The sequence below is a fragment of the Zootoca vivipara genome, chromosome Z1 (genome assembly GCF_965207765.1).
Source record: "Zootoca vivipara chromosome Z1, rZooViv2.hap1.1, whole genome shotgun sequence".
NCBI classification, from domain to species: Eukaryota; Metazoa; Chordata; class Lepidosauria; order Squamata; family Lacertidae; genus Zootoca; species Zootoca vivipara.
The window spans coordinates 71598854-71624227 of NC_142583.1; the positions used below are offsets into that span (position 1 = coordinate 71598854).

Here is a 25374-nt window from a genome sequence, read left to right on the forward strand (position 1 = left end):
TCCCAGGAAGAACATTTCTAAAGGATATGTGAACCTTTAAGAAGACTAAACTCCAGTAACAAGTGTTTATTTTTTCCTTTCTCCCACAGCAAAAAAAAAAGGGGGGGGAGTGAAGTGATACAAACAGTAATTTCCTTTTTCCTCTTTTATTATTTCTCTTTGGCTTTGACGCTTCTCTTTAGCTTACAAATAATCTGCTTCCATTTATTAAATCAGTTTTTCCATTATGTCTATGAAATTAATCTAACCATACTTGTACAACTTTAGATTGCTACTCTTTATTTTCATTTGAGATGCTCATTATTAGAAATTGTGTGTTTTAGCATTTATTTATTTATTTTGGTTCCTCATATGTCAGTGTTTTGTTTTGTTATATTTTGGGGCATGTCCATCAGTCCATCACGTGGAATGCCAATATTAACCTGTATGGTCTTTATAATGTCTTCATATTATTTGATAATAATTTTTTTTAAATCTGAGATTTTTGTGTCAAGTCCTTCTTAAAAAAAAAAATTGTTGTTTGAGTGGTAATCTAAATATCATTTTGTTTTTATTTATGCATTTTTTCTATTTCTACTTTTTCTTCCTGTACATACGAATGTAGCATCTAAGTCATTCTTTCCTGTAAATAATAATAGTAATAATAATCCCTTTCAAACAGGATACGCGAACCTCCAAGAGAATTCAGAACCACACATGGAAAATGTTAATAACTTATCAATTGTGTCCTAATTAACAAAATTGTTGTCCTCCACAGCCAAACTAGGTGAAGTAAATTAAACAGACTGAGTAGACAATAACAGCAGTAATTAAATATGAATGATAATAATAATATTTAAATGAATAAAATGCTTAACTATGATCACATATTATTTGCAGCTTCCCAAGAAGAACTTTATAGAATATTTTCCCCTTTATTATTATTATTATTTAACTAATTATATCTTCAGGCCCCAACCCCCTACAGGCCTATTTTCAAAAGGATGTTTTACAGGAAATCAAATGCTAATACCATCCCCTCACCACCTTACCAACCTGCCAATGCATCACAGTGGCCGCAACAATTTATTCCCATAAAAGACTTGAGAAACTAAGTAATTGAATTATGAAGGGCATTTTATCTCTTAGCTATAATGTTTCAGCAAGGTTTAGAAGTGCTGTTAACTTCCTCCCAGTGACTCAAAGGCAGACAAGAAAAGCCCTTGTGCCCAAGGTTGGAAATACATGCAAAAGCAGCAAGAATTATCTCAAGTTCACCCAATTGCCTCAAGATATACAAATGGTGTAGACTTAACAATGTGAAGGTTTTATGCATTATGTGTTATTATGTAGGAATGCTGAAATGTGTCAAATGGGACGGACAAGGGGGGGGAATGAGTTACAAGGATATTTCTTTTTTTATTTTAGACTGTGCCCTCAAGATTGTGCAACTGATATATAATTATGTTTTATGTTACGTGATATTCTGCAGAAACCTTGACCTATGTCTGACAAGTATATGTTATTTCCACAAAAGGGGGGGGGCATTTTTGTGTGTAATTGCTTTCATGTTTTATGTATAGTTAGTTATTGTATAGTGTAACATTCCTTATGCACCCAATGGTGGTATTATTCCTTATACGCCCAATGGAGGACTCGCCCAATGGAGGACTCATGTTTTCTAAAAGATCAGGCGATTGCATAGTCCATTGTTGAGATTTAGATCAATTTATGACCACATTTCCTTATCTCACCTGGCACTTTGTAGTGTGCCAGCCTTCTTTTTACCAAGAAGCAGTTTCAGGATTCATGAAACCAGCAGATACAAGAAGGTGTATATGCCTTGATTTACCTGGAATGATTCCTTATAGAATTAAATTGACCAATTTGGACATGTGCCCTTTTCAGAATGGTTTTTATGGGGCTGTATAAATTATAATTGGGTCAGTTCTAATTGGGCAAGTGAATCCAAGGTGCAAGTAGCTTTCTCCCTTTAAGAGTAACTGAGCAACTCCCTACTACAGTGCAAGACCAGAGCCTATAATAAAAAAATCCCATAGAAAGCCCAAGGCAAAGGCATCTCTCTCATGACATGTCCAAACCTGTGGCAGCTATGGTGAGTGCCAGGTGACATGGTCGATATGAAAGCCCTAAGGGGATTCACCAGGGATTGTTGCTGCTGTGCCATGATGGAGGTGTGAGACCAGAGGAGAGCTAGCTTTGACACCTGACAACACACAAAAAGGTAAAAACAAACAAACAAACTACGCTTTCCAGTCAATATTGGTGGATCTTCTGGTAAATGTAAAGCATAGACCACTTGTTTTTCCCATAAGTGCTAGAATACTGCTGCATACAGTGAAATGGAGAATGCGTCACTGTCGATTATATGAGGCAATGATTGGTTGTTACACAACAATATTGCCTCAGAGAGGGGACACTGTTATAAAATCATATTGGGGGGGTTGCAGGACACCATTATTAATGAACAGAGAGGGGTAACCACAGCTTGACAGCTACGGCTACCCAGAGTCCTTCGCACCACCATTTCGCCGCCACAGCTTGGCTCTCCTTCCCTCCACAGACCCGCACCCCCTCCGCAGGGATTAACATATTCAAACACCTCCTAAAATCCAACATAAACTCTGCATTTCCCCTTCGCCTAAGGACAAGCATATGCAACCCTCGCCTAGACAATTATCACAGACAATTATCATAAACTCCACCAAGTAACGCAGCCCATTTTTATACAGCCTTACCATTTTATACAAACCTTATACAAACTTGCTATGAACTTTTACCTTCTCGTGATTATATGCTTGCTTCTTGTGATTATATGTCTGCTGGCCTTATGTGCCTTAAATGTGAGAAACCCCTTATATCCCTTGAAAGGCGTCCCTCCCTATATGCCTAAGAACCTAACCACAACCTCAGTATTACTCTTGATTAATTAGACTAGTGTTCCTCTGTATTAGAAAATAGGTTTGTTAGTATCTCTTTGTATTAGAAAACCACTGTTTTATATTTTAGAACTGTATACGTCAGGATGTATTAGAAATGTTTTCCATACTTATTTTCTGTGCAACCCTTCTCTGACCCCAAGCCCCCCTGAAACCTCCCCATCACCGTCCCATACCCAACGAAGGAAGACACGGACAATAGAAAGATTAGCTTGACAACTTTATTCAAATAAATTGCCATCCTCAACGTAGCCCACCCTTCCATGGCCTGGAGGAAAACACTGCCGGGCGGACTTCCACCCCATGGAAATCGCCAGGAACTGCCCCACCTCTGCACCCATCTTGACTGATTGCCCTTCCTGCCAAACAACAGGGAGCACCATCAACGACAGGAGAAGAGAGATTGACATCTCTCCATCTGAAAGGAAGAGTCATCTCCGCACCCCGTCGCCCTTGTCTCCCCCTCCATCCTAGTCCAGAGATTTCCATGCATGAACAGGAGGGTATATAGGGGGACTTCACCATTTCCCGGGGTTCCTTCCTTCTTTCCAGAGGCAGGGACCCTACAGCTGTAGCTTTGCATTCTGCAATAAAGGGATCAGTTTGTTTTTCCTGACAGCATCGTGTGGTCTCTGTCATTTTCCCGGCGGAGCTGAACTTAGTGCAAATTTTGGAGCTTCCGACCCGCGTCTGTCCTTCTTAAAAGGCAACGCATTTTGGGGTACATTTTTCATAACAGATTCATACCTACCCCTCCATCTCTGTTCAGCTTTCCTTCAACTGACACCAACTCCTGACAAATCACTGAAAATCCACATGCAGGTAAGTCCTTTGGTAACTCAATTCATACACTAAATATTGGCTGATAATCAAGAGGAAGGAAAAATGGACTTGGTCGCCTCTGGACAGATGGCCTTGCTTTGAACTGGGATTTGATGTGACTTCAGGACTCAGCCAGAACCATTTTTTTTCAGTTACAGGTAGGTAGCCCTGTTGGTCTGAGTCGAAACAAAATAAAAAAAAAATCCTTCAGAAGCACCTTAAAGACCAACTAAGTTTTTATTTTGGTATGAGCTTTCGTGTGCATGAAGTGTGCATGCACACGAAAGCTCATACCAAAATAAAAACTTAGTTGGTCTTTAAGGTGCTACTGAAGGATTTTTTTCATTTTTTTTCCAGTGTCAGGGTTTGACCCTGGGACATGTGAAGGAATGAGGAATGAGAGTTTCTTTGTGCATAAGCAGAGTGCTGAACGGCTACAACCAGCCCCTGCACATCTGAGCTTAAAGGGAACGCCTTCCGGGAGAGGCATGTATAGGTGCGCTTAAACCGAAAGGTCGCTTTAGAGATTCAGCACCATTTCTGACATGTTCATAATAAGTAGAACTTAAAAATATATGGATCTTGATGAGTGCCAAGATGGCAAACATTGTGCCGAAACAATGATGACGATGATGATAATAATAATATTGTCAGGATTGCTGGAGGGGCTGGGAACAAATTCTGTGGCTGATTTATATCTAATTTCCCCAAAGGCCAGAAATCACAAGATAGTTTGAAAGCCAATGGCACGGAGGTCTGTGTCTAGAAACTCAAAATGGCTGAAGAAAGAATCCACTAAGATCAGAAGAAGAAGACAATGGGAGTCTGAGAAGCAGCTTTCCGTCCAGGAAGAGGCTGGAGATGGTCCAAGGGTCCCCTTCACTGAGCCTGTCTCTGGGACCGCAGTTTGTGCAGCCGCAGCTGGCGAAGGCGCAAGGCAAGGTCCTTGGGCACCTTGCCCCCTTTGGCCAGGATCTCCCTCAGCCGTTGCTTGGGTGTCTTTGTCAGGCGGAATTCGCACAGGGTGGGGTTGTCCTCGTAAGAGACGCGGCAACTCCGGGTGACGGAGTGGTAGCCCTCGGCCGCAGCGGTGACCTCGTACTCACCGGGGTTTAGCAGGCGCCAGTAGTCTCCATCAAAAGCTAATGGGGTGAGAAGAAAAGGGGAGATAAGGGAAGCATTGAGCTTCAGGAGGATAAGACGGTGGTTCCCAAATTTTTTGGACAACCCCCAACCCATTCCATAAACTCATCACCAGTACCCCGTGTTCCCCGGGAAACCCCCGTTTTTTCTTACCTTTTCCTGGTGGTCCCCTGTATCACTTCGTCTCCCATTATTCTCCCTTATATTCTCCTGCCAGCGGCCATTTCCCCCCCCTGATTTGCCCACCTATGGGCACCGAAAATGGCCGGCACCGGCTTCGAAAGTCGCGTCTACGCACTTCTGGACATGCGTAGACGTGACTTCCGGTGTCGGCGGCAGCCATTTTTGCTGCCCATAGATAGGCAGAGCAACACCGGAAGTTGCGTCTACGCATTTCCGGAGATGCGCAGACACAACTTTCGAAGCCGGCAGTGGCCATTTTTTGTGCCCATCGATGGGCAAAGCGACACCGGAAGTTGCGTCTACGCAACTTCCGGTGTCATGCGGCTGCTGGTCCCGGATTCTGCAGTCTGGGACTTGGCAGGTATGTGTGGGATGTAGCATCACTGAAGCAGGCAAAGACAACATTTCCTATTTGCCCAGAGTGGACACACAGGGGAATGTTGCTTCAGCCAGGAGGCTCATTTCACTAATGTATTCCTTTTTATACACACTTCCCCCCGGCACTTCTGCAAACATCCTTTGGTTGGAGAGGTTGTATGGCACATTTCGGCTAAGCCAAAACATCAAAGGATGTTTTGGCCCCCGTGCTGTTTCAGAAAGTGTGATTTGGGTGGATCTGCCTTCAGATGTGAACTATACCTGTCCTAATGTCGTGGTTGATGCCATCCACCGAAATGATGGCGTCCGCGATGCCCTGCTCCGTGTCTTTGTCTCGGACAACGCCTTTGATGCCCCTTCGGGTCTGTAATGAGATGCCTGGTTAGCACCACATCTAGCAGAAGGACCTGGCCTTTGAGACTGAGCAACCCATGCGCCCAGCAGCAAAGCGCAAAGAAAGAAAACAATGGGGCACCACCTGGTCCTGCCTTCCCCCGTGGCAGACGCCCTCTTCTTACCTGCTCCATGTAGACCAGCAAGGACTCCTTGTTGTTCTCCCATTCCCGGGGCAGCTCCGACTCGTGTGGGAACTTGTCACAGGACAATTCAATGGTGATCTCAAAGCAGTTGGTGTGAAGGTAACTGAAGTCGTTCATACCTGCAGGTGGAAGATGCAAGGCCAGAGGGTGTTTTTATCCCTGGAAAAGAGTAGACGGAGGAGATAGACCTTCAAAGATCTCAAGGGCTGTCACATGGAAGAGGGAACAAGCTTGTTTTCTCCTGCTCCGGAGGGTAAGACTCAGACTGGTGGCTTCAAGTTACAAGAAAGGAGATTGTGACTAAACATTAGGGAGAACTTTCTGACAGTAAGAGCTGCTCGACCGTGGGACGGGCTCCCTCGGGAGGTGGTGGGCTCTCCTTTCTTGGAGGTTTTTAAGCAGAAGTTGGATAGCCATCTGTCATGGATGCTGTAGCTGAGATGCCTGCATTTCAGGTGTCAGGTGGCAGTGGATCCAACCCCCATGGCTGGTTGCCAGGACAAGGAAAAGTTCTTACCACCTGCTTTTTATTCAATATTCACAGAGAGAGGCTTGGGAATGCCGCCTCTTGGAATAATGGTGTTGCTCCAAGTGAGTCTCCACCCCCTTCCTCTCTCATGTGTCATTGCTACGGGTGCTGAAAAGTGCCCTCTGCCTTTCAGCTCTTTGCTCTTCTACTTTCAATGCTCGCCCGGTTCTTGGAGAGGGGGAGGGGTCTGGAATGCTTTCTAAACTAAAGACACTGTGTCCGTCAGCAGTCTCCCCCCAGTGGTTCCTCCTCCTCCTCCTCCTCCTCCTCCTCCTCCTCCTCCTCCTCCTCCTCCTCCTCTCCCATTAATTCCCAGCTTTCCCCCCGCATCTGCCTCTGAGCTGTGACCCCCCTCAAAACCCTGTTGTAATTCTGAACTGTCTTCTCCTCTGGAAGAGTCAGGCTGGGAAGGCGGTCTCCACCATTCCTCCTCTGCCCAGTCCCTGACGGCAGGAGGATGTGCTAGATGTGCTTCCAGCTCCACAATTCTAGGATTCTAAGGGAACATCAACTGAAACATGACACACTGGTGTCCGCGAACAATCCCATCCCACTGGGGACAGTGGGGTTCTGAGATAACATGTGGGATCCCTCCCCAAAGCACTCACTTCCAGGCACCGTGTGCCAGTTCGCCCCATTGATGATGTTGCCTTCCCTCATGAAGTCATCGTAGTGGCAGAGGCGCCGGTCGTCGTCCACCATGGCTAGGTTGGAGGTGGCATAGACTGTGGCGAGCCACCGGAAGACGGCGTCGTCGGCTGTGGGCGTCAGCTCCTGGGCCTTCCAGTAGGTGCGCGTCATGTCGAAGGGGTAGGTGACCACCAACTCCCCTCCGTGCAGGTTGGCGCTGAGCATGAAAGGGTAGCGCTGCATCCAGTTGATGACTGCCCGAGTCTCTGGGGCCACCTGTTGCGTCAGAAACAGGGTTAGTACGTCCCTGGTTACGGGGAGCCCGGTCACGGGGATTCAGGTGTGGTGTTTGCAACCGCGCCGATGCTGCTTGTGCACGATGGGGTGCGTGTGGGATGCCTGAGGAGCGGTGCAAGGACGGCCCTACTATGAGGCAGAGTGAAGCAGCTGCCTCGGGCGGAGTGCTGAAGTGCAGGGAGTAGGCGGAGCCAGGAGTGCCCTGTACCCCCTTTGCTATTTTGCCGAAGAATATAATGAAATTAGCAAACTATTTCAGAAGATCACGGAGAGTGATGTTACCCACAGACTCCAAAGAATTCAGAATCCTTCTCTCTGGCAGATCTTCCAGTGGTTCGTACAGTGGAACCTTGGTTGTCGAACGTAATCCGTTCCGGAAGACAGTTCGACTTCCGAAACGTTTGACAACCGAAAACTGAAAGCGGACGCCTCAATACAATAGGGAAACTCAAAACGGAAGCCGCGTCGGGCGTTTGGCTTCTGAAAATGTTTGAAAACTGGAGCAGTTAGTTCTGGGTTTTTGGCGTTCGGGAGCCGAAACATTCCAAAATGGAGGCGTTCAGAACCGACGTTTGACTGTATTTGATTTAAAAATCAATAATATATATATATTTTAAAAAAATAATTCTATAAATTGTGTGTCCTTTTTCCCTCAATTTGATCCTTTAACATGGTTTTGTATGCATTGTGGAATTTCATGCATTGTGACTTGCAATTATTTTTGTTGATCATAGTTTAGTAATTATTGTAATTGTTAAGAGTGAATGTCTGTTTACTATTTGCTGATGTTTTGAGAGTTAATCTTATTGTGTGTACTATTATATTCAAACATATTATTGCATATTAGTTTATTTGATATGTCGTTCCATTTTAACGTTACGTTTTATTATGACTTTTTGTATTGGATCAGATTATTATAAGTTGTGTGTTCTTCGTTGTAGATTTTGTTGCTGTATGTAAAACGCCTTGGGTATAGTAATATGGAAAGGTGGCATGCAAATTTAAAGTGAAATGAAATGAAATGCTAGCCTGTTGTCCTCAAGTGCAGTGGAGGAACCTGTCCTTTCATCAAATGCACTTAACTGAAGAAGGGAATGTCTTTGCACCTCAATATTCCCCAGAAGCTCTATTAGCTTGAATGTAGTTACAGAAGAGGCACAATTGCCCTTCACTAATTCCACACAACATTCCTAGACAACATCTTAAAAAGCAGAGACATCACCTTGCCTACAAAGGTCCGTATAATTAAAACTATGGTTTTCCCAGTAGTGATGTATGGAAGTGAGAGCTGGACCATAAAGAAGGCTGATCGCCGAAGAATTGATGCTTTGGAATTATGGTGCTGGAGGAGACTCTTGAGAGTCCCATGGACTGCAAGGAGATCAAACCTATCCATTCTGAAGGAAATCAGCCCTGAGTGCTCACTGGAAGGACAGATCGTGAAGCTGAGGCTCCAATACTTTGGCCACCTCATGAGAAGAGAAGAATCCTTGGAAAAGACCCTGATGTTGGGAAAGATTGAGGGCACTAGGAGAAGGGGACGACAGAGGACGAGATGGTTGGACAGTGTTCTCAAAGCTACGAACATGAGTTTGACGAAACTGCGGGAGGCAGTGCAAGACAGGAGTGCCTGGCGTGCTATGGTCCATGGGGTCACGAAGAGTTGGACATGACTAAACGACTAAACAACAACAACAACAAAATTCCACACAGATCAGAGGCAGAGACGGTGCAAAATTTGTCTGTTTAATTGTCTTAAAGATTGACTTTGTGTGTGATCTGCTTCTGTTTACTGTCCTGATCAAAGAAGAAGAAGAAGAGTTTGGATTTGATATCCCGCTTTATCACTACCCGAAGGAGTCTCAAAGCGGCTAACCATCTCCTTTCCCCTCCTCCCCCACAACAGACACCTTGTGAAGTAAGTGGGGCTGAGAGACTTTCCAAGAAGTGTGACTAGCCCAAGGTCACCAAGCAGCTGCATGTGGAGGAACGGAGACGCGAACCCGGTTCCCCCAGATTACGAGTCTACCTCTCTTAACCACTACACCACACTGGCTTTGTTTAACTTGTTTAACCGGCATCTAAAGATGTCATGTCACTAGCATAGCTGACTTGTGATAGACAATATGGCAGTAATTATATTACAAATATGACATATACTTGGTTGAATATTTGCTGTTTGTAAGAGGATATAAAAGCTGAAAAGACCCCACGATCATTACAGTTACCATCACTTTATGAGATAGTCCTTTACTGAAGTAAAGTCAAGAAAGAAGGGGGTCGTCTTGCTTGAATATGGGTTGTGTTTTTATTTAATAAATCCCCTACCTGGGAACAAATGGAGAGAGTGACAGGTCACTCCCTTGGTACCAGTACTGAAGTGAGGTTCAACTGCCAGCCCAGCTGGCTTCTGTGTATGCCTTGGGAGAAGGCGCCACCTTGCCCTTCGCCTCGGGCAGCAAAATCTCTTGAGCCGGCCCTGGGAGTGGGCAGACAGGACATCATTGCTGCCACTGAAGGCTTGGAGGAGGCAGGCAGGAAGATGTGGGGCAGATGGGAGCCATGCTGGCCTTAAATATGACACCAACCAGGGCTCATCTGCCCATACCCGAGGGTCAGAGGGATGGGGGCAGAACCGTGATGAGGCTCACCGTGGCATTGGGGAAAGTGTAATACTCTGGGATGGGGATGTAGTGGTTGGGGAACTTGTGTGGCACCATCTCGTTGTCCTCTGCATCCCACAGGGCCGTGTTGAGGTCAGCAAAGTTGTGGTTGAGGTCGAAGCCTTCATATGTCCACCGGCCCATCGCCCAGCCGGAGAGCTCAGAGCCCTGCACAGGAAGGAAGGGAAGAATGAATGTTAGGGCATGGCTTTGCGTGATAACCCCTTCCTGCCTTTTCTACTCGGCTTCTAGGGACACGTGTGGCGCTGTGGTCTAAACCACCGAGCCTCCTGGGCTTGCTGATCAGAAGGTCAATGGTTCGAATCCCTGTGATGGGGTGAGCACCCGTTGCTCTGTCCCAGCTCCTGCCAACCTAGCAGTTCGAAAGCATGCCAGTGCAAGTAGATAAATAGGTACTGCTGTGGCAGGAAGGTAAATGGTGTTTCCATGTGCTCTGGTTTCCGTCACAGTGTTCCATTGTGCCAGAAGAAGTTTAGTCCTGCTGGCCACATCACCCAGAAAGCTGTCTGTGGACCAAGGCTGGCCCCCTTGGCCTGAAAGTGAGATGAGCACCGCAACCCCAGAGTCGCCTTTGACTGGACTTAACCGTCCAGGGGTCTTTTATTTTTTACCTTTTTACTCTGCTTCTCCTTGGACTCTTCCCCCAGCTCAAACTAAGGCTGCCGTCACGAATCATAGGAATGTTGCAAGGTTGTTTCTGATGCAGCATCATTTACATACATATTTTATTAACTCTGAGCCCAACTGATGATGTGCAACAGCCTTGAACAGAGTGGAGCCACCCACCCGTCAATCAATCACCGCACAGGCCTTGCAAAGTGCTCCGCAAGACAGACAGGGCAGCATTCAGTTAAAGTCTTACTCAGAGTAGCCCCATTGAAATGAAGGGATGTAAGTTAGCCGTTGATTTCGGTGGGTCTTCCCTGAGTATGCGTAGCATTGAACGCAACACAGTGCTTTGCAAGGGGGTTCTTAAATCGATTCAAATCGCAGGAAAGGAGACTACGGCTAAATCGCTTTCTGACGGTAAGAGCTGTTTGATGGCGGAACAGACACCCTGGGAAGGTGGTGGTCTCTCCTTTGTTGGAGGTCTCTAAGCAGAGGTTGGATGGCCATCACTAAGGGGTTTTCCTAGCTGAGATTCCTGCATTGCAGGGGCTTGAACCAGATGACCCTTGGGGTCCCTTTCCAACTCTACCCATTCTAGAATTGTCAGCTGATCATTGGGTCTTCCGAAGCCCCTTTCACAGCACTATCCTGCACAGAGCTTTGCAGGCCCTGCCAGTTAGTGGTGCCTGCAAACCTCCTTCTGTCTTAGCCAGGTCTTAAACTGCCCCGCACCTGACGTCCCAGATGCCCTTGGAGCTCCAGTGGAGAGACCCAGAGGTCAAGCTCACTGAGAGAGGTACCATCATGCCAGACCCATAGGTTGACCATAGCGTTTTCTTGTGCTCTCCTGCCACCATCCCTGCCCCAGCGCCTCTGCTCCACCCACCAGTTTGTAGGCCGTCTCGTAGCCATCCGGGTTCATGGAGGGCAGCAGGTGGATCCGGGTCTCGGTGACCAGGCGTACGATGCGAGGGTTGCCCTGCTTGTACTCGTAGCAGAGGTATTCCATCAGGTTGAGCAGCAGCTCCCGGCCCAGAGCCTCGTTGCCGTGCATGCCAGCAACGTAGCGGAACTCGGGCTCCCCTGCAGAACAGCGCAAGAGAGCATGTCAAGAAGGCTTTCCAGAAGGGTATATTGAAATCAGAAGAGAGCGGGTCGTGATGGCTTTCCAGGGTGGTATACTGACTCGAGAAGAGCTTTCCCCCCACCCCTCTAGATTTTATTAAAGTTTGGAAAAGGATATTCAAAAGGTTGGGATTGAAGGGTGCATGGCTGTTGTGTCCTCCTCATGCCACCCTGCCACCACGATCTGGAAGTGTGCCCTGAGGAGGTACATGGGCAATCTATCCGGAATATATTTGTATTTTGAGCAGTTAGTGATCTGATATGGTTATCCTTCCTTTTCCCTATATTTTATTAAGCTCTTTGATGGCATCAGAACAGCCTCGAATGTCCTAATCTGTTGGAAGAAAGTGATAGTGATGAGTACCTTCTTTGATGGCCAATGCAATTCTGGGCTGCATCAATAGGAGTATAGCATCTAGATCAAGGGAAGTAATAGTACCACTGTATTCTGCTCTGGTCAGACCTCACCTGGAGTACTGTGTCCAGTTCTGGGCACCACAGTTCAAGAAGGATACTGACAAGCTGGAACGTGTCCAGAGGAGGGCAACCAAAATGGTCAAAGGCCTGGAAACGATGCCTTATGAGGAATGGCTTAGGGAGCTGGGTATGTTTAGCCTGGAGAAGAGAAGGTTAAGGGGTGATATGATAGCCATGTTCAAATATATAAAAAGATGTCATATAGAGGAGGGAGAAAGATTGTTTTCTGCTGCTCCAGAGAAGCGGACACGGAGCAATGGATTCAAACCACAAGAAAGAAGATTCCACCTAAACATTAGGAAGAACTTTCTGACAGTAAGAGCTGTTCGACAGTGGAATTTGCTGCCAAGAAGTGTGGTGGAGTCTCCTTCTTTGGAGGTCTTTAAGCGGAGGCTTCACAGCCATCTGTCAGGAATGCTTTGATGGTGTTTCCTGCTTGGCAGGGGGTTGGACTGGATGGCCCTTGTGGTCTCTTCCAACTCTATGGTTCTATGATTCTATGATGTTGGACATTGTTTTAAGAAAATGAGGCATTGGGAGAAGGTGGTTAATGAATAATCTGGCCATAGCTAGTAAACTGCACCTAGTGATCTGCAAGCCTCACAGGTTAGCTATCTATAAATTGGATAGTTGTGGGCAGTGTGTTAGAGAGAAGCTCGTGCAGGGACTGATGGCCATGGGGCCGTGCAAACTGAGGCTACCGTCACCATTTCTTAAGGGCTTCCAAGTTGCAGATTGAGGTGCTTGCTTGGTATGTATACATTGCTTGCTGTTTAGAATGAAATCTTTAATCTTCTCACTCACTTGTGTTTTCAATTACTTCTGAATCTCTTTTCAAAGAACCACCTTGCATTTGGCCGCAGGGCAGGCATGCAAACTGCAAATCAGTCCGTTCGGACTTAGGGACAGAAGTTCTGAAAAATCTGACTAATTATTTTATAAATTGAAATAAGAATCAACAGTACGCAACAACAGCAGCTAGAACTTTATGTGCGCAGAAGTGGAAAGAAGGATTGCCAACGAAGGAGGAATGGCTTATGAAACTGATGGATGTTGAAATGGTGAGATTAACTGCCAAATTAAGAGGACGTAATGACAAAGTGTTTAAGGAGGAATGGGGATCATCGACAGATTTTCTACCAATGTATTGTACATTAAATTGGAGTCCGGATTTGAAATATAAGCAGTGGGTTACTGAAAGAACGGATGATAGTGAGGTTTAGATAAGAAAAACTGCTCATTGTAAGACAGCTCATAAAAAGAAATAAAAAACAAACACCGGGAAAGGAGGGGTGGGAAGTCAAGAATAAGTTTATGTTGGGGGAAAATGTTTATGTCAGGCATGTCCAACAGGTAGATCGTGATCTACCGGTAGATCACTGGACGTCTGTGGTAGATCACTGGTAGATCATTGGCTCCCCCCAAAGAAGCTGCACAACTGTGGCTCCCCTAAAAATAGCTCAACATTTTACCTCCTCCCTGAAAAAACTCAACAACTTTGACCTGAACCCCAAAAAGGGAGTAGATCACTGCCAGTTTTAAACTCTGTGAGTAGATTGCAGTCTCTTGGGAGTTGGCCACCCCTGGTATATGTCAATAAATGTTTTGGAATATTTTTGGAGATTTAATAAAAATGATATTTTTTAAAATCAGTCGGATTGGACTGATTTGAAGGGTGTATGCCTGTTGTGTCCTCCTCATGCTACCCAGCCGGTGCCCCCCAGATAAATGCGCCCAGGGCCATTGCCCCTGCTGCGCCCCAAGCTATACCCCTGCCTTGAAGTAGCAGACAAGTCAGATCAGGGTAGCAGATCAGGGTGCTTGCAAAGGCTTGTCTGAACACAGAGTTGCTCCAAGCTAATATGAAATTGGCACGGATGAGGCCCAGCTTCTTCACTCACCGACTTCATGCTGTCCGGGGTTGTCGGAAATCTCCATGACGTACATTTTCAGTCCCAGGTAGCTCTTCCCGATGCTGTATACCCGGGTGATGTTGGGGCAAGCATCATTCACCTTCTTCATCAGCTGCGCGGGGGAAAATTCCACATGTCATTCTCTCAGTTCTGGTCGCCATCATCAAGGTCGGCCCAAGACATTTTGCTGCCCGAGGCAAAGGGCAAAATGGCGGCCACAATGGCACGGATCCCATTCCACATACTGTAATGAATCGCAACAGCGCTGGATTTAGGATGGTGCAGGCAATTACCCTGCACAGGGCACCGATCCGAGGGGGTGCATAATTATAATGATAATAATACAGTACCTACCTTTATACGGGTACCTACTCAAAGTTAGGCCCCTGGTCAGACAAGTGATTGGGTTGTAGCTTCCAGATCAAGTACATGGGAAGACCCACACAGAGTGCATCGCAAGCTTTTCACAGCACGACGGATGTTTCCTTCTCTGCATCTTGCAAAGAGGAAAAGGCAACCCACCTTCCTCATGTCCTTGTAGTTGTGGTGCCTGAAGTCCAATTTATCGCTGGTCACAGGTGCTGTGTCCCACGAGTAGATGTTGTTGGGGTCTGGAAAGACAAAAGGGAGGGGGATGGCAAAGTTTTGGGTAACACATATAATAGAATCATAGAATCCTAGAGTTGGAAGAGACCACAAGGGCCATCCAGTCCAACCCCCTGCCAAGCAGGAAACACCATCAAAGCATTCTTGACATATGCCTGTCAAGCCTCCGCTTAAAGACCTCCAAAGAAGGAGACTCCACCACACTCCTTGGCAGCAAATTCCACTGCCGAACAGCTCTTACTGTCAGGAAGTTCTTCCTAATATTTAGGTGGAATCTTCTTTCTTGTAGTTTGAATCCATTGCTCTGTGTCCGCTTCTCTGGCTGCCAAGCTGTTTTGGCAACAGGGCGGGGGCAACTAGAGCGGTTGGTTGGATGTGGGAGGAAAGGAGGCACTTTTTGGTAAAGCGAGCAACCTTTGAGATGTCGGCCCCAACTACCAATGCAGTCATATGCAGATCCCAGCACATTTTTTGGGGGGGGGATTGGTTGCCTTTGCATTTCAAGGTGATCATCCTCACTTGCCTTTCCTAAACAAATACGGTATGCAAAGCAATCAATGAGCTATCTTTAGCTCTGCAACCTCTGTTCACTCCTCCGCTTGTGCTGGGCACCATAAGGATGTAAGAAGAGGCTGCTGGATCAGGCCAACGTCCCATCCAGTCCAGCGTCCTGTTCTCACAGTGGCCAGCCAGATGCCTGTGGGAAACCCATAAGCAGGATTCAAACCTTGCCGCCTCCAAGTGCAGAGGGCAGAGCATAGTTACTGTGGCTAGCAGCCTCCAATAGCCCTCTCCTCCGTGAATTTCTCGACTTCTCTTTTAAAGCTACCTAATCTAGAAAACGGCAGCCAGACTAGTGACTGGGAGTGGCCGCTGAGACCATATAACACCGGTCCTGAAAGACCTGCTTTGGCTCCCAGGATGTTGGTGTTGGTGCTGACCTTTAAAGCCCTAAATGGCCTTGGTCCAGTATACCCGAAAGAGCGTCTCCACCCACATCGTTCAGCCCGGACACTGAGGTCCAGCTCTGAGGGCCTTACGGCAGTTCCCTCACTGCGAGAAGTGAGGTTACAGGGAACCACCAGAGGGCCTTCTCGGTGGTGGCTCCCGCCCTGTGGAACGCCCTCCCATCAGATGTCAAGGAAATAAACAACTATCTGACTTATAGAAAACATCAGAAGGCAGCCCTGTTCGGGGAAGTTTTCAATGTTTGATGTTTTATTGTGCTTTTAATTCTGTCGGGAGCAGCCCAGAGTGTGGCTGGGACTACCCAGCATAGCTGCCAAGTTATCCCTTTTTTAAAGGGATTTTCTTTTATGCTGAATAGGCTTCCTCGCGAGAAAAGGGAAAACTTGGCAGCTATGCTACCCAGCCAGATGGGCAGGGTATAAATATATTATTATTATTATTATTATTATTATTATTATTATTATTATTATTATTATTTAGGTTAGTGACCGTAGTTTAACTCTTATCTGCCCTGAATCTTCCATCATTCATTGGATGCTATGAGTTCTAGCATTATAAAAACATTTCTCTAACCGCTTTCCACATGCCATACATAATTTTTGAAACCTCTACTTTGTTGCCTCTCTCTCACCTTTTCTCTAAACCAAAAAGCTCCAAACTCTGCAAAGTTTCCTCATTAGAGAGTCTCACCACCCCCTTGATCATTTGGGTGGTCCTTTCCTGAACTTTGCCTCAACTCTGTAGTACCTGTATTGATGTGAGGCAACCAGAACTGTTGACAGTATTCCAAATGCAGTCACACCACAGATTCGCCTGGGCCCGGAGGGAGAGGGGAAGCAGATGGCCAACACAGGCATCAGCAGAAAGCTGTTGGGCCCCAGAGATGGGCCTTTTGTCCAAAGAGTCCCCCGACCCTGGAGCCAGAAATGCCCACGAGATTCGAACACAGGACCCCCACCTGGCACAACGCAACCCAGGACCTCCAGCCTCAGGCAGATGGTCCCATTCTCAAACCACGTTTGGGGGTTGATGCGGATGTATCGGGCCACCACTGAAGTGGGGAAGAGGCCGAGGACTGGCGTCTCGGGGTCCTTGTTTCCGGTGAAGACCTGGAGCGGGTGAGAGAGAGGGAGTCAGTTTGAGGCTACCCATCTGTAAGAGGAAAGGAGTACAGGGAGCCCCCCCCCCTATTCAGGAGCAGCTCATCAACTACCGTAGTAGTCATGAGAGTGCAGACTCGGCAGAGGCAAAGCAGGAAATAGGAAGAGGGGACCGGGGCTCTGACAGCCTGGGAGAGCCTGAGCCCCACAGCCAGGAACGGAGGGAGAAGAGCAGGGGGGAAAGGGAAAACATGGAGTGCAGACCTTTACCCCCGGTTCCGGAATTAAGGAAAAGACGGAAAGGGAGGAGACTGTCCGTTCCACGGCGTTTATGTTGGAAAAGGGGGCGCAGGGGGGCAGTCCCGGATTCTGCATCGGACTGAGGAGGTATGTTTCCTGACACCACATTGCACTGTACATAGAGCGCACCAATAAAGATTGTTTAAAGACAAGCAGGTGCAGAGTCGTTACTCTAGAGTAGCCGCAACAACCTCTGACACCATCCATCAAAATAGAATCATAGCATTGTAGAGTTGGAAGGGATCCCGAGGGTCATCTAGTCCAACCCTCCCACAGTGCAGGAATCTCAAGCATCCCTGACAAATGGCCACCCAAGCAAAGCTGTCAAGTTTTCCCTTTTTTAAAGGGAAATTCCCTTATGCTGAATAGGCTTCCTTGTGAGAAAAGGGAAAACCTGACAGCTATACCAACCAATGTGGTGCCCAGAATTGGACACAGGACTCCAGGTGTGGCAGAACAGAGCGGTCCTATTCCTTCCCTTGATCTGGATATTACACTTCTGTTGATGCAACCTAGAATAGCATTAGCTTTTTTGTTGTTGCTGTGGACTCATGTTAAGCCTGTGGTCCGACTAAGACCCCTAGAAATTAAGCAATGAACCTGGTTCTCTGGAACAGCTTTGTAGTTCGACACAGCTGGCGGGCACCAGGTCAGTGAAAGCAGCAATGTGTGACCGTATCTTGAACCCGGGGCCTTGTGCAGGGAAGGGGAGGTGCTCCTGCATATTTCCAGGGCTTCAGCCAGGAGTCCCTGCAATTCAGCATTTCCTACACTGACTGGCAGCAGCTCTCCAGGATTTCGGACAGGACTCTCTCTGCCGAAGATGCCAGTGGGGAATGAATTTCAGATGTTCTGCATGCCAAGCAGACGTTCTGCCACTGAGCTACAGCTCCCTCCTTAAAGGTCGGCAGTGAGGCCTGATTTCCTTTGGCAAAGGGGCACAGAGGCCCTTGATTTCCCTTTGGTTTGCTTGGCACATCCTCCTGGCACAAGACCCAGCTTTGGATCTCTGCTGCTGCCCTGGTGCCAAAGACCCAGCTCAGTGAAACTATTGTTCATTTGATTATTGAGGGTAGCTCTTAATGCTGAAAAGGCCACATGGAACACTTCAGGTTATGTGTACACAATTTTGTGTGCATTGCCAGCCTTGCAGAAGAAGTGCCAGAATTTGAAAAGGGACCCAGGTGGCGCTGTGGGTTAAACCACAGAGTCTAGGGCTTGCTGATCAGAAGGTCGGTGGTTCGAATCCCTGCAACGGGGTGAGCTCCCGTTGCTCGGTCCCAGCTTCTGCCCACCTAGCAGTTCGAAAGCACATCAAAGTGCAAGTAGATAAATAGGGACCGCTCCGGCGGGAAGGTAAACGGCGTTTCCGTGCGCTGCTCTGGTTCGCCAGAAGTGGCTTAGTCATGCTGGCCACATGACCCGGAAGCTGTCTGCAGACAAACGCCGGCTCCCTCGGCCTATAGAGCGAGATGAGCGGCGCAACCCCAAAGTCGGACACGACTGGACCTGATGGTCAGGGGCCCCTTTACCTTTTAAGGGATTCTGAGAACCGCAGCTCCCATTGCAATTAAAAGAAGAAGAAAAGGAGTTTCTATCCCTTATGACTTCCAAGGAAAGTTTGACAAAGTTCAGGGCATCTTGCTTAGAAAAAAAGGCATATAGAACAACAGAACTGGAAGGGACCCCCCTGCAATGCAGGACTCTTTTATGCAACTTGGGGTTTGAACCCACGACTCTTAAGAATCTCATGCTGTACTATTAAAACTGTAATGAGCTTGGGAAAACTGTGTGTGCCAAAAAACTTTGGTTCATGTAAAAGTCTGGCATTGTGGGATAAGTAAAAATTGCTTTCTGGGAAGAAGGCATCTGGCTTCTTTAAAAAGAATTCCTTCTCACCTCCCGGTGTCAGCTAAATTGCCTCCTGACTCCCAAAGCAGGAAGAGATGCTTATCTGATTTGCATTGCAAAGTGAGAATTGTTACAGCTGAGGGAGAGGATGTGGATTGGAGTCAGGAGGTTATCAAACCATTCACGATTTACAGACCCCCCGGAATTGTCAGAATGAAGCTTGAGAAATTTAAGGGAGTGTCTCCTGTCCCAGGACTTAAAGACTAAACAAGGTCCAGCTGCCTTGATCTGTGACAATCATAAGATATATGCTCATCACCCTGCTATTGGTAACATTGCAAGTAAAATCCAGAGGTGATTGGTCCCTGAACAGAACCTTGTGGGGGCCTCAAGAATAAAGGTTTGGGAATTGAGATAAAATAAAAAAAATTCCTTCAGTAGCACCTTAAAGACCAACTAAGTTTTTATTTTGGTATGAGCTTTCGTGTATCTGAAGAAGTGTGCATGCACACGAAAGCTCATACCAAAATAAAAACTTAGTTGGTCTTTAAGGTGCTACTGTGGGAATTGAGATGTTAATTTGCTCTTGTTCCGACTCTTTGTGACCCCATGGACCAGAGCACGCCAGGCACTCCTGTCTTCCACTGCCTCCCGCAGTTTGGTCAGACTCATGTTGGTGGCTTCGAGAACACTGTCCAATTTGCTCTCAGCCTCGGCTTTAGCCGTGCTCTTCATCCAGGGTCCCCGAACTAAGGCCCGGGGGCCAGATGCGGCCCAATCGCCTTCTAAATGCGGCCCGCGGATGGTCCGGTAATCAGTGTGTTTTTACATGAGTAGAATGTGTCCTTTGATTTAAAATGCATCTCTGGGTTATTTGTGGGGCCTGCCTGGTGTTTTGACATGAGTCAAAACTGAATGTGTGCTTTTATTTAACATGCACCTCTGGGTTATTTGTGGGACATAGGAATTTGTTCATTCCCTCCCCCCCCCCCAAAATAGTCTGGCCCCCCACAAGGTCTGAGGGACAGTGGACCGGCCCCCTGCTGAATAAGTTTGCTGACTCCTGCTTCTGTTACAGCTTTTCGCCTGAGGTTGTCAGGCTGGGAAAATCCTCTTTCTTTCAAGTCTCATTTGTGAGTACTGTAAGTGTTTTAGTTAGTTATATTTTGCCACATTCTTATTTTCTGTTTGTAACCTTTTGAGAACTGTGTAACCATTTTAGTTGTCCTTTCTTTTAATAAATATTGAAAAGGACTCTTTGTCTTCTGTTTTGTGCTTCTTGCCTGCGAAGCTAAACCAGTACCTGACTGCTTGACCCCTACCAGTTGAATTTCTGCCTGCACCACGGTAAAGTGACTCAGAGTGTGTGTCTTCCTTGCACCCCGCTCTAAGGTTGCCTGGAGAACAAGGAAGTGGTGGCAGTTTCTATCTTCTGATTTGTGCCCTTTTGAAAACAGTACCACCCTTTCCCTGCTTTCCCAGTTCCCGTCGATGTCTAGATGGACTGGTTAAGAAGGGCAGAGGGTGGTATTCCACTACAAAAACAACACACAAGAACTAAGATAGTAAGCAAGCAGATCCTTAACTCAGAGCCCCACCAATTCAATCAACCAAAGCTTTTGAGTTGATTAATCTACTGATTTAGACTCACAGCTTTTCTGGCTTGGGAGCAGGGTTTCTCAAGGCTGCCTGCTTCAAGGCCAGCCTGCCCATTTGTGAGGGTTGAAATCTATAAAGCCCATTCTTTGGCTGCTCACTGCTCTCTGCAGTTAAAGCGGGTGATGGTAGCTGAAAGAAAGGTCTTCTTTGTGGTGGTACCCCAACTCTTGAATACTCAACTGACACCAGAGAAACTGGCATTGGAAGTCCAGTCCATTGAAGAGCCCGGCACCCCAAGCCCAGCCAACTGGAGAGCCTGGCACCCCAAGTCTAGCCAATCAGAGACCCCGGCACCCTAAGTCCAGCCAATTGGAGGAGGAGGAGGAGGAGGAGGAGGAGGGGGAGGAGGAGGAGAAGATGAAGAAGAAGATGAAGAAGAAGATGAAGATGAAGAAGAGTTTGGATTTGATATCCCCCTTTATCACTACCCGAAGGAGTCTCAAAGCGGCTAACATTCTCCTTTCCCTTCCTCCCCCACAACAAACACTCTGTGATGTGAGTGGGGCTGAGAGACTTCAAAGAAGTGTGACTAGCCCAAGGTCACCCAGCAGTTGCATGTGGAGACGCGAACCCAGTTCCCCAGATTACGAGTCTACCGCTCTTAAGCACTACACCACACTGGCATCACCAAGTCCAGCCAATCAGAGAGAGCCAGGGATTCTAGGTCCAAGCAATCAGAGAGCCAGGACCCCTGAGGACAGGCAGGGACTTACCATCTCCTCACTCCCATTCATGCACGGCTGCCAGCTGTGAGTGTCATTGCTGAACTGGATCTTATACGACGTCACCCAGTCGTATCTGGTGGGAGAAAAGCAGACTGAAACAGGGGAACGCGCAAAGGTAAATTAATTGGGGGCAGGGAAACCTAATGAACCTCTCGGAATCCTTTTCAGCCCAAGGTCCACATTCGCTCATGGGGATACATCCCGGGGCTTACGTCCAAATGGAGTTCAGGCCTTGTGTGATGACCCCGGTGAAACGGGTCGGTTGCCGGGCATCCACCTCCAGCCATTGTTTCTTGTTGTCATGCCCAGCACACCAGCCGCCGTCATAGAAATCACCATCGTTGATGCCGGACTAGAGCAGAGGAAAGCAGAGAGAGAGAGTTGGGGTTTTGGCTGAGGATGCAGGACGCAATCAAAGGAGTCTTTTGCTGAGAGCAGAGACTGGGTTCTGAAAATGTAGCCTTATCAGCTACTAAGGGTCCTTTAAGTTGCGCCCAGGCAGGACAGAGATAGTCAATAATGACACCGGGGTTGAATTCAGAGAAAGAATTTAATTCTTATTAATAGGAGACTCAAGGTGATCAGCTCAAGACAAGAGTAGAGAAACACAAATTGCAAAGCTTCTTATACACTTCTTTGGGCTCCTTTCCCCCTCCCTGTAAATGTGCGCACGCAAGGGGGTCATGCACGAAAGGGGGTCACAAGTACATATAAGGATCTTCCTGTGTCCGGTCTTATGCATGCTGACTCAGGCAGCTTTGACTATCTTGCTGCTCTTTGCGTCAGACTGCTAGCATCAGACAAGACAGTCATCCGTCCTTGATAGCTTAGCTGGGCATCCTGTTTTGTTTACATTACCCTTTGGCACACAGCAAGTCATCCCAGGGATATGGGGGTGGGGCTAAGCCATACACTCACAATTATACAATGCAGGCAATGCAAACTATAGGATCAGATCTAGCTCAATAACACAATTGGCAAATGTAGCCTTATCAGCTACTGTAGCTGCATCAGCAAGGAGGGTGGATGTGTGACTGGGGCCAGCCGTACAATTGCAACAACACATTTAGTGGCACCACTGGAACTCGGAAGGGCACTCTGGGTTCCTCTGCAATCTTACAAGCAATGCTGCAGATGTACACAGTCTGTGTTGCAAGCCAGGGTGCTCTGGACCAGGGGTCCCCAAACTTACCCGGCTTCGGGCTGGTGCCCGCAGCGACGGTCGCGCGGTGGGCCAGAGGGCAGAGGAGTGTGCAGGAGTGTGCACCCATACGTGTGCGCAGACGCTATTTCCGGTGCACTTCCAGGTCGGAGGAGCGCCAGAAATAGCTTGTGCGCATGCTCATGGGCCTCCTCCGACCCAGAAGTGTGCCGGAAATGATGCTTGCGCGTGCATGCAAGCTATTTCCAGCACTCCTCCAACCTGGAAGTGGGCAGCCGCACCGCTAAGAGCGGGCAGCGGCAGCAGGCAGTGGGGGTTGTCGTGGGCCGGATAAAAGAGGCCTTGGGGCCGTATCTGGCCCATGGGCTGTAGTCTGGGGATGTCCGCTCTAGACTGGTGCAATATTCCTGGGTTGCACTAGCTTATCCTGAGTCATACCATGGGTTCATCTGGATTGGCATCATCTATGGCAGTGGTCCCCAAACTTTCTCGGGCCACCGCCCCCTTGGTTCCACAAACTCATCCCCAGTGTCCCATACCCTATAAAAAGCATTATTCAAAGATATGCAATCCACTAAGGAAAATATCACCAGGGGTCCATGGGAAGCTCAGAAGCAGGACCCCAAACAGTGGCATAGCGTTGGTTTCTGGCACCGGGGGTGGGCACACATGCACTGGGCAGGGAGGGGCACCAGTCCATCCCTCTCTGCCAATGTGGCCCCACCCCCCATGGGAGCAAAGCAGGGCCATGCTGAGCCTCCTGCCTGCCTGCACACGAGGGAGCCCGGCTCGCCGACACGGCCCTTGGTGGGTGTGGAGAAGCACCAGGTGTGTGTGTGGGGGCACCTGGTTTTGCCCGCTCAAAAATTGTGCACCTGGGGCCATGCTGCAGCCCTGGCCCAAACACAAGAGCAACTCTGCCCCCCTGTGGAGTCCAGCGATCAGGGATGTCACAAGCCAGAGTCCCGCACCCACCCCACCTTGCTCTCCTCCCACCTGCGCCTTCTGTTGGTGGACGAGGGTACTGCAAGCTGTGTGTGTGTGTGTTCACCTGTATGTTGAGTCGGCCACGGTGGGGTCCGAGGCCCATTCTCTTGTAGCTGGAAGCCCGGAGCTGGAAGTCCTTCACCCTCAGAGACTCAAGTCCCAGTGGGGGGCATTCTGGTTAGAAATGGGAGAGGTAGAGGAGGAGGAGAGTGAGATGGGAGACAGACACACAGAGAAAAACAATCAACAGAATTCTCGAGATATGAGGATTCCCCCCGCAGTGACCCCCCTTTGCTGGTGCCTTCTAGATGTCAAGCATAAGGTTACCAGATGTCCCTGTTTCCCGGGGACAGTCCCCGGATTTACCAATCAGTCCCCATACAAAATCCATTGAAGTTGAAAAGTGTCCCCAGATTCATTGAAAAGATTCTGGTAACCTTAGCCAAACGTATCTTGGGAACTGTGGTCTGTTGATAGTGCTAGGAATGGTAACTCAGTGAAGGGTTCTCCACAGTTCCCAGGATTCTTTGCAGAGGGGGGGCATTGATGTGCTATAAATGTTTGGTGTGTCATCTTCTTCTTCTTTGACGACCCCTCGTAGCCGAGTAAGATTGTCTTCCATAAACATGGTCTCAACAGTGAGTCCGTAAGTGACTGTGGAGCATAGCTGCCAAGTTATCCTATTTTTAAAGGGAAATTCCCATATGCTGAATAGGCTTCCTCGTGAGAAAAGGGAAAACTTGGCAGCTATGCTGTGGAGGCCAATTCTGGACCCACACTCCCTTCCACAGTGGGGACATAGGTTTCCGGGCAGGAGTTGATCATGGTGAGGGTTTGCCAAGTGTGCCTTCCTCTTAGCACATTTCTCCCTTGCGTCCTGAGTTCAAGCGCCTTCAAAACCCACAACACCTTTGGGAAAGGCTGTTCTCCAATGGGAGTGCTTGCAGGTCAGTGTCTGAAATTGGTACATAGGCTGTCTCTCCACGGGGGAGAGAAATAAGTTGAATTCCAAGCCCATGTGAAAGAAATTGAGCAGAAGGGTTTGCTCCTGCCTGTCTCTGTGTGAGCCTGCAATTGTAAGGGGCCGCCCAAACCGCACCACTGATTCTTCTACGAGTCTTTTGGATGAATCAAAAGCACCAGAGCACAGCCTAGGCTTATGCCGATGAGAAGTCTGACCACACTCTTTGAAAGCGGGTCTCCCCCCGCTCCTTGCGCTTCCCCACAGCAGCCAGGAGATTATTGTGCAGAACAAGCAGACTGAGGCAATCAAGAGGCACATTGGGGGCCAGGACTTGGGGTGTGTGTGTATGGATGTGTTATAGAAAAAAAACCTCTCCTTTTCCCTTATGGGGTATCCAAGAGCCCGTACAGAGTCCTTGAGTGGGTTCTCTATCGGTAGGAGAAAATAAGAGAGGCCAACCAGAGTATATTGAGAAGCAAAGCAGTTAGTAAGTCTTATCTTTATTAAACTGTTGCAACAGGGTCCCCTGCTCACTCTACGCAGGGAGGGAAGGGAGTAACCCTGAACAATGGTGGCCCTTATACAGTGGTACCTTGCAAGACGAAATTAATTGGTTCCACGAGTCGTTTCATGTTGCGATAATTTCGTCTTGCGAAGCGCGGTTCCCCTCGGGAATGCATTGAAATTTAATTAATGCGTTCCTATGGATGCAGGTGGCGCTGTGGGAGCCTAGGGCTTGCTGATCAGAAGGTCAGCGGTTCGAATCCCTGTGACGGGGTGAGC

The 25374-nt window shown here is 47.9% G+C and overlaps 1 protein-coding gene across 1 annotated transcript in view; it reads right to left on the reverse strand.

The window, feature by feature from the left end:
• Positions 1 to 3146: 3146 nt before the first annotated feature.
• The window catches only part of CPXM1 (carboxypeptidase X, M14 family member 1), a 34579-nt gene continuing 12351 nt past the window's right edge, over positions 3147 to 25374 (reverse strand). Inside the window, exons 3-14 of the mRNA XM_035102333.3 lie at positions 23692 to 23801; positions 21691 to 21830; positions 21467 to 21551; positions 16802 to 16952; positions 14791 to 14879; positions 14257 to 14380; positions 11640 to 11836; positions 10112 to 10291; positions 7142 to 7439; positions 5984 to 6123; positions 5727 to 5829; positions 3147 to 4903 (exon numbers count right to left, since the gene is read on the reverse strand). Of these exons, the coding sequence (XP_034958224.3) occupies positions 4641 to 4903; positions 5727 to 5829; positions 5984 to 6123; positions 7142 to 7439; positions 10112 to 10291; positions 11640 to 11836; positions 14257 to 14380; positions 14791 to 14879; positions 16802 to 16952; positions 21467 to 21551; positions 21691 to 21830; positions 23692 to 23801 (1880 nt within the window). The 3' untranslated portion in view covers positions 3147 to 4640. The remainder of the gene's footprint in view (positions 4904 to 5726; positions 5830 to 5983; positions 6124 to 7141; positions 7440 to 10111; positions 10292 to 11639; positions 11837 to 14256; positions 14381 to 14790; positions 14880 to 16801; positions 16953 to 21466; positions 21552 to 21690; positions 21831 to 23691; positions 23802 to 25374) is intronic.